Source organism: Sinocyclocheilus rhinocerous, unplaced genomic scaffold (genome assembly GCF_001515625.1).
Source record: "Sinocyclocheilus rhinocerous isolate Xijiao unplaced genomic scaffold, SAMN03320098_v1.1 scaffold343, whole genome shotgun sequence".
NCBI classification, from domain to species: domain Eukaryota; kingdom Metazoa; phylum Chordata; class Actinopteri; order Cypriniformes; family Cyprinidae; genus Sinocyclocheilus; species Sinocyclocheilus rhinocerous.
The window spans coordinates 43,761-52,586 of record NW_015626871.1 but is presented as its reverse complement, the minus strand read 5'-3'; the positions used below and the strand labels follow the sequence as shown (position 1 = coordinate 52,586).

General features: G+C 37.1%; 2 protein-coding genes across 3 annotated transcripts in view; one reads left to right on the top strand and one right to left on the bottom strand.

Moving 5' to 3' along the window:
• The window catches only part of LOC107719469 (dr1-associated corepressor-like), a 2,485-nt gene extending 1,404 nt beyond the window's left edge, over positions 1 to 1,081 (top strand). The window contains exons 4-7 of one of the 2 annotated variants that reach the window (XM_016526897.1): positions 427 to 540; positions 646 to 748; positions 854 to 911; positions 1,003 to 1,081. In XM_016526897.1, coding sequence (XP_016382383.1) covers positions 427 to 540; positions 646 to 748; positions 854 to 895 — 259 coding nt within the window. In that variant the 3' untranslated portion in view covers positions 896 to 911; positions 1,003 to 1,081. Of the gene's footprint in view, positions 1 to 426; positions 541 to 645; positions 749 to 853; positions 912 to 995 lie in introns of both variants that reach the window. The other variant, XM_016526891.1, reaches the window with a different exon arrangement.
• A 1,359-nt stretch (positions 1,082 to 2,440) lies between these two features.
• Positions 2,441 to 8,826, bottom strand: part of LOC107719296 (activator of 90 kDa heat shock protein ATPase homolog 1-like) — an 11,810-nt gene continuing 5,424 nt past the window's right edge. The window contains exons 2-9 of the mRNA XM_016526701.1: positions 8,296 to 8,486; positions 8,092 to 8,174; positions 7,379 to 7,496; positions 7,182 to 7,270; positions 5,656 to 5,784; positions 5,428 to 5,529; positions 5,249 to 5,300; positions 2,441 to 3,041 (exon numbers count right to left, since the gene is read on the bottom strand). Of these exons, the coding sequence (XP_016382187.1) occupies positions 2,869 to 3,041; positions 5,249 to 5,300; positions 5,428 to 5,529; positions 5,656 to 5,784; positions 7,182 to 7,270; positions 7,379 to 7,496; positions 8,092 to 8,174; positions 8,296 to 8,486 (937 nt within the window). The 3' untranslated portion in view covers positions 2,441 to 2,868. The remainder of the gene's footprint in view (positions 3,042 to 5,248; positions 5,301 to 5,427; positions 5,530 to 5,655; positions 5,785 to 7,181; positions 7,271 to 7,378; positions 7,497 to 8,091; positions 8,175 to 8,295; positions 8,487 to 8,826) is intronic.

Genomic DNA, 8,826 nt, shown 5'->3' with positions numbered 1-8,826 from the left:
GAGTATAAGGTTTTTTAATGAATCTTTGCAAATCGCCTTTCCTAATAATGTGCTAATTAGCAAGTTTCACGATGAATACAGCTAAAGTAAACAGTCTGTGAGAGCAGCTCGGAAGAGAGGAGCGGGGTCAGCAGAGCTCATTAACATTTAAAGGAAAATGCTACAAAACGGCTTGCTATGAAAAGAGCTGTTTTTGACAGGGTAAAAAAGGTGTTTTTAAACTACCATTGAGAAATTTTAACCAAACTATGTTACAGACTTTTCATTAAGACCCTAAAGAATCATATCAACTTGTGGAAAATGGGCATCCTATGACCCCTTTAAATAACATAACAATTCTTATGCCTTATCCACCGTTTTGAGAGTTTGTGATTTCCCATCTATTTCTGTTCTTTTATTATACTTTATTATACATGATCTTTGTAGGAAACAGTGCATTCATTCAGAGAAGTTGTTTGACTTCCTGAAGGATTTGGCAGATCAGGCCTCCACTGCATCAACATCAGAGTGCAAAACTAAGGGCAAATGGCAGTCACACAGGTACAGTATAATTTGTGAAAACACACAGGGGCCCGGCAAATAGATGAAAGCAGATACAGTGTTTTCCATACAAGCCACCATTGTAATCAAATGATCTTCCTTTAGGAAACGGTGGCAAAGTGTGTCTATCAAAGCCAGGTCACCGGAGAGGGAGGAGCCGCCCCAGAAAGCCACCAATGATTTGGTCATCAACAGTGATTCATCCAGTGTGAGTTATTGTGATTGATTTTACTGACACGATGTTAAGGAACTTGATTAGGGTTGTTTGTATTTTTAATCTTGTCAATGTTCTTTATGTACATTTCTTTTTCAGGAGTCTGAGCTGTTCATCTGCTTGGAAACTCATTCACCTTGACCGGGCTTTTGAAAAGGTGAGATTTGTGCTGATATATTCATATGTAAAACTGCTACATCAACCCAGTGTTCTGCAAATCGTAATTTTTCCTTTTATTCTTATTTAAGTTTGACAACATCAAACAATCTCTCGCTGAAAACTGCAGTGTTATTTATGAAGACCCAGCATCTTTTGGGAGGGGGCGGGGTGTTATTGTTATTCTTAGCATCTGACATAAATATTGAATTTTTAATTTGTGAAATTGCGCTGTTGTGGTATTATATTGACCATGCAATTAATTATAGAATTTTTGTTTTCAAGTTTTCCAGGGAGTTTTAAATTCCGATAAGGAAGAAAATAATTAGTTTATTATATAATAAGAGATTTTGTGATTTTGAGCAGCTCCACTATTTTTCTTTCAGTTGGATTCGTAATTAAAACTGTAGTTTGAACTGTCTTGTTTATAATGTAACATGATTTTCTAAGCTGAGACATGTGATTATATCATATTTATAGTTAAAGGTAAATATTTGTTCTTTTCTTTTCTATCTGTCATTGTTAAAGGCAGGTCACTGTTTTGTTACTATTATCCACAGCAGGTTACAGAGTTCTTTAAGCGGCATATTGTATGACAAGGTCAATTGTATTTTATAGTAAATATTCTAGAAGGTATATTTTAAGATGTCAATGTTACACAATATTGTATAAATATTTTCTACTCCTAACCTAACTCCTGTGATATACAGTGGGTACGGAAAGTATTCAGACCCCCTTAAATTTTTCACTCTTTGTTATATTGCAGCCATTTGCTAAAATCATTTAAGTTAATTTTTTTTCCTCATTAATGTAACAATTCTGTGTTTTTCTGTCAATATGGGGTGCTGTGTGTACATTAATGAGGGAAAAAAATTAACTTAAATGATTTTAGCAAATGGCTGCAATATAACAAAGAGTGAAAAATTTAAGGGGGTCTGAATACTTTCCGTACCCACTGTATGACAAGATGTAGTAATTTTTTTTTTTTTTAAATAACCAAATATCTATTATAGGGCAATGCAAAATAATGGCTGAATAAAATAGGATATTTCAAAAGTACTTTTATTTTTAGTAAATGATGCTCTTTGTCTGGTCACAAGGTGTGATGCAGAAAATATACAAGAAAATAAATAAAACTCAAACAGGCCTCAAACCTTTTTCTGGATCGTAATTTGTGGCAAAACAACCGACATTTTCTTCTGATAGACTTAAAATTGGTCTGTGGTTCCCTTTTCAAACATGTCAGCAGCTAAAACCAGGCAAACCCTGTAAAGGCTGAAATACAGTACTTGTAGTAATATAAAGCAAATAGAAAAGCAGTGATTTAAAAATAACCAGTTGTGCACTCCACATGATTTTCTTTTTAATACAGTCCGTTTGAGAAAAAAAAAAAAAACAGGCTTTCTGCGGCTTGCATCTGTTTAGGTGAATATAAATGGCTATGAGTAAAAATCACGTTCATAATACTATTAGATGTGATGACAAAAATGTACATGATTAACTCCATTTTCACCAGAAAGAAACATTAAGTGGTCCGAAATCTCTCTTTATTGTTCTCTCTCCAAACCGTCTTCAAGAAGATCCAAAGAAAAGCCTCTCAACGTATCAAAAACCACCCAGTGCATAAAAGGCACCGTTCAACCCTGTGGCCCTTTCACAGAACAGGACAGGAGTGCCGTCAGAGAGTTACCATGCTAAAATAAGTACACTATATTACACACATACACAGATATTTCATATGACCAAAGTCTCCTCTTTAGCACTCATCTCATCTTTTCATTCACTGTAAACATCAAAATCATCCAAATAAAGGAATGTGATAATGGAGCAATGTGATGCCTGCTGTTCAGTAGAGTCACATTCTGATCCTCTCTTTTTGTAGGTGGAGCAAAATGAACAAAAATAAAAACCATTAAACAAACAAAAGAGCCAAAAACGGAGGCCGCTACATCCTGGGCTCAGCAGAGTCGTGCGCCGTAGCCAAATGTCTGTTTAATGGCGTGGCAGTAGTACCTCTGCCAGCCATCTCGTGTTCGTTCCTCTTCACTCTCAGGAACCGCCCAACACTCAATCTTCAACTCTGTCTCGTTACCCTTGTCTGTGAAAGTCAATGTCACCATCGCATAGTGCTCTGAAATAAAAAGAAAAGGACAGACAGTGACGGTAAACAACGAGCAGAGATAATCATCTAGATGTTTCTCAAAGTCAGCTGTCAGACAGTAAACGAGAGCTGGTAAATACAAAATTTATAATGGGGCATGCATCAAAAAATATTTTTTGTGATATCAGACCACATACGTAATTTATTATTCTTCTGCCATATAGTGAACTATACTACCATTTAAAGGTTTCTGGTCTAAGAGATTTAGGTTTAAGATTTTTTAAAAGAAATGTGCTTATGCTCTCACTTAAAGGGATAGTTCACCCAAAAATGAAAATTCTGTCATTAATTACTCACCCTTGTGTTGTTCCAAACCCGTAAGACCTTCGTACATCTTCAGAACACAATTTAAGATATTTTTGATGAAATCTGAGGGCTCTCTGACCCTCCCATAGACAGCAAGGTAACTACCACGTTCAAGGTACAGAAAAGTACCAAGATGATCGACAAAGTAGTCCGTGTGACATCAGTGGTTCAACTGTAAAGTTACGAAGCTACGAGAATATGCGCGCCTTCACGACAGTATCATGACGCGAGCGTGTGGCGGTGCCGGCACTGACCCAGATCCGTCATGATACTGTCGTGAACGCGCACGTATTCTCGTAGCTTCGTAACACACGGACTACTTTGTCGATCATCTTGGTACTTTTCTGGACCTTGAACGTGGTAGTTACCTTGCTGTTTATGGGAGGGTCAGAGAGCCCTCAGATTTCATCAAAAATATCTTAAATTGTGTTCCGAAGATGAACGAAGGTCTTACGGGTTTGGAACAACACGAGGGTGAGTAATTAATGACAGAATTTTCATTTTTGGGTGAACTAACCATTTATGGCCTTTTCACACTGAACGCGAAAATTTGGCGCAAATGTTCTGTGCTATGGCGCTTTTGAATCGAAACAATAGATCCCTATGGAGCTATTCACACCAGGCATGATCATTCGCGGCGCGAAAAAGCAAGATTTTTTTTTCCGTCCTGTGTGTTGTTTTTCCCCCCGTCAATCGGATGAAACAGCCATCCAATCAGATTTGAGCTTAGATCACGTGCCCGAAGCAGCTGCTGTTGCACAAAAGGGTGAGAGTGGTGGCGCGGTTTTGAAAACCAGTGTAAACAAACACAGAAGAAGAGTATTTTGAGAGAGAAGAGGATGCGTTCTTATTGTCAATAGTATCTGGTTATCATTGTTCTTTATACAGAGCATAATTTCTATTAATTCTCCACTGACTTATGTGAAGAGCACTGTCCGTTTTCTTCCACGCTCGCGAGTGTTATGAGTCAGAGCATGTTCACTCAAGATCTGTCAATTATGGGATAATATCTCCTGCCTTTCTGTATGAAAAAATGAGAGAAACATTTTTCTACACATGAAATATGAAAGCAAACAGACACATATACACCATATATTTTCTGTATGGGTTTTAATGCAGCGCATGGTATTTTCATAACAATAAGGGATATTTATGACAAATGATAGGCAGGTGTAGTGTTCAATCCATTATAAAACATACAAAGAGAGCATGTCTGCCTATTATAGAATAAAAATCCACTTTAGATCACAATCGGAAGTTCTTACAAGTACTCGATTATGGTTTAAAGTGGGGTTTAACCAAAAACATTAATAATCACATAAATTGTAAGTTTAAAGTGTAGCTTGATGCTAATTGTAACTAATTATATTTTAAGATGCATTTTGGTAAGCATTATAGATAGTTTGTATTTCTGGTGTAGAACCAAACTTTATTTGAGTTACGGAAAGGGACTATATAAATAAAATGTCTTCCTCTACCTTAATTTAATGCTGTATATTGAGCAGCAGACGAAGTTAAATCCATATATGAGATACATATCTGAGGAAAAATGCATTATTGGTCAGCGCCACCTAGTGTGTAGGTGTGACTTAGCAGAAAGAGAACAATGGTTTCACACTTGGTGTGAAAGCACAGTCCGTCTGTGATTCGCCTCGCTTTTTCACATCGCGCGCTCAGTGTGAAACAGCCTTTAGGCTGCATTTATTTGATAAAAAAATACAGTAAAAACAGTAATATTGTGAAATATTATTACAATTTAAATATTATTCAATTTATAGCAAACAATGTAGATAGTAATTTATCTGATTGCAAAACTTGCAAATGCCAGTGTGGTCACTCAATTGTCTGCAGGGTGAACAAATTTCTCTTACCACAAGGCCATGAGTTGAACCTCCACTTCATGACTATCTTCTGCTCAGGAACCTGTCAAACCCACAGCACATGGTTTCAAAAATCAAATCATAAGTCATCACTCTCTAGCCGAGCTGTTGATTTAAAGGACAGCGTCTCCTGTCATCATGCTTTATGTGATTTGAATCCGAGATCTCACCAGCTCATGGAACTCTCCGTTCACGTTTCCGTCCAACAGGTGAAACTTTCCACCCTTTTCAGCCTCAACCACAGCACTGCTGCGTGTGAAAGCCTGCACCATCTGTAACACACAATTTGTCATTCCTCTCAAACAAATGTAATCACTAATGAGAAATTATCTGCTCATTAAATAATAAAAGCCCAGGGAGTCGGTGGCTGTCAGCTGTGGTAGCGGCAAAAGACTCACCTCCTGATTGAGAAAGACCCTGTAAAGGTCTTCTGGTGAGGTGAGGAAGGTGTCTTTTAATGAGAACTTGCAGGTGGGGATTTTTACCCCTGTGTTGGGAGGAGGAGGAGCAGGGCTACATGAGCCAATCTGAAAACACAAACAAATTATAAGTTTAAACTGAAGCTGCCCCGCAGGACTTTGGCCTCTCTATCACCATCTGTGGTTGAAAATAAAACTGCATTTTACTTGCAGAGTAGATCATAGGTTCAGATGTTTTGAGGAATCGCAATGGTTTCATTTAATCACCACATCGGAGCAGATCTGTATTGATACATCAAGCTCCACTGAAACATTTTCAACAAAGCATATAAGTAAGGTGACCAGATTTATTGGAGGGTTGCCGCTAAGAACTGTCCATGTTACATGCTAGCTAGTCGACTAAGTAAAATTCTGCACAACAACACTATTTATTGTAGATTTCAAGCCAACCACGATATAGAAGCTGGAGCTTGTTTTCTGTATTTACAGATATGACACAAACACATAAGAATGAATGACGTAAGCCTGACATTTTCCCACAAAATCCAACCCAGCTGCTCAAAACAAATCATTATCAGGCTTACAATGATCGGGATTGAATCAGGATAAAGCAATAATATGAATTTGAACACTAAACATTTTTTTATGTATTAGCTCAATAATAAATACTTCAGTAGCAAAGCTTTAATAACATTTTTAACATATTTAAATTGTTTTCAATACATCATGACATGTCCATAAACTGTGGCTTTAAAACATGGATATATACATGTCCTAAAATTCACATTGCGTTATATAACAGAATATAACAAAATTTCAAAGCAAATGCCATGAAAAGCAGTGAAAGACAGTACAAAGACAGCACTGATAATAACAGAAATAGATTTAATGTTCAAAATTAGAGCTTACTTCATAGACTCACCAAAAATTACATCCACTAATGTCAATCAATTGGTTAGACATAAATTTTAAGGATTTAACGATGAGAGCCGGTTGCGCAGCGCAGTGCGCAGCACTGACCTCATACGTCATCCGCCCGGAACTGCTTCCTTGTACAACAATGAGCGCAAGCTAGATTAAAGTGATTATTACGTTTTGAATATGGATATTTTTCTTATAAAAACACATCGATTCGCTACAGAAGGCCTTTGTTCACCCCCCGGAGCCGTGTGAGACACTTTTTTTTTTTATGGATGGGCGCATTTTTATTACGTGCTTTTGGACTGATGCATGCAATACCCGCTGAGTGCCATGAAACAGCTTGAAAGATCAAAGACAATTTTTAATATAACTCCAACTGGATTCGTCTGAAAGAAGAAAGTCATATAAACCTAGGATGACTTGAGGGTGAGTAATTTATGGGCTAATTTTCATTTTTGGGTGAACTAACCCTTTAAAACAATCTCATCCATGTGGCATAAGTATTCAAATATTATTGGGGCCACTGGATAACAAACAAATCAATTTATTCATAGTAGCATTTAGAAGTATAATTTATAGCTCACCTGAGTTTTGTTTGACTTGGTTGTTGCTTGCGCTTTCTGCTGTTTTGTCACGCCATTGGCTGTTGGCAGGATCATGCCCTGTGTGAACTCTACAACAGATAATAACAGATTATAACAATCCACATCCAACAGACAATGCAGTAGCAGCAATGCTATCATATGCATGGTGCTGGTTTTGGCGTCTCAGTGAGACTTACCTGTTTTGAGGAAGTCCACGTAACTGGCCAGCGCCGTGCGGATTGTTTTGACTCCCTCGCTCCTCATCAGAGAAAGCAGCTCCGTCTCGGGCTCATCTTTACAAAGACTCACACTGATCTGCGAGTGACCCCGAAAAAATACTCAGACTCAACATCACTTACATAGTAGATATACTCAGCATAGCTACTGAATTCATCAACAAACAAATTACATCTGTTTTAGATACTTTAGATCGGTGGTTCTGAACCTTTTTGTCTCCAAGCCAAGATTTTTTGAAGGCCCAGTGACTTTCCAGTTCTGTGTGATTTACTGGATAAGGATTTAGGATAAAGATTTCAAGAAAAATATTCAGAATTTCTACCTGACAAAACATTTTAGAGTTTGGCATAACTAGAAACATGTATATTCATTATAAAAATACTCATTAAGTTGAATTAAGTTGAAAGATGTTAACAATACATGAATTATCCAGGTCTAGAAATCATACTTTTAAAATGAGGCTTCCCCATATATCCAGGTTTCCAACACTGTGGAAATAACAGTTATTCAATATTCAGAATTCAATGTTCAGTAATAAAAAATTAATCAAAATTAGAAACATCTTGATTTTTAGTTGTTTTGTCTCATTTTAAATCCTTTTAAGGCATCTTGAGGCCTTAGTCTGGTGAAGGCACAGTATGTAAAAATACAAAAAATGTTTTGTTTAACTTACATCAAGGTCGTCCATGTCATTTTCATCCGAAAGGTTTGGAACTTCAATATTCCCCTTGTATTTGATGCCTGATTTTGATGTCCCTATACGAACAGACAGCCCAAATCATGTAAATAGTTTATAAAGCCACCAAACATAAATAAATGATACAGTTAAACATTAAATTAGCCATATTAATCTTTTGATCCAAATCGCTTTCCTCACCTTTCCAGGCGGCCTTCAGATTCCACTCATAGAAGAATATAAGCTTCCCTTTGCGGTTATTGATGGATGCTTCTCCCTCCACCTTGCTGACCTCTGTGATCTCACACTTGCCTTCTTCACTCTCCACTTGCAACCCCATGAGCAGCTCCTTCAGCTTCTCTGATGACCAGTTTGTGGCGTCCCTCTCGGTCCTAATAATACAAGGCAAGGCATATGCATTGATATTACGCCATTATTTTTGCAGAATTCAACACTAAGGATTTTTCTTCTGGTCCAGTGGTTTGTACTTGCCCTACCAAAATTGACATTTACTCTGCTAAAAAATAAAATAATCAGTGGTGTAATGTAACGAAGTAATAATACTTTGTTACAGTACTTAAGTATATTTTGGGAGTATCTGTACTTTACTTGAGTTTTTATATTTCAGCCAACTTTTACTTTTACTCCACTACATTTCCTAATTAAAATGTATACTTACTCCGATACATTTCCCCGAAGCATATTCGTTACTTACTACAAAATAGTCAGAAG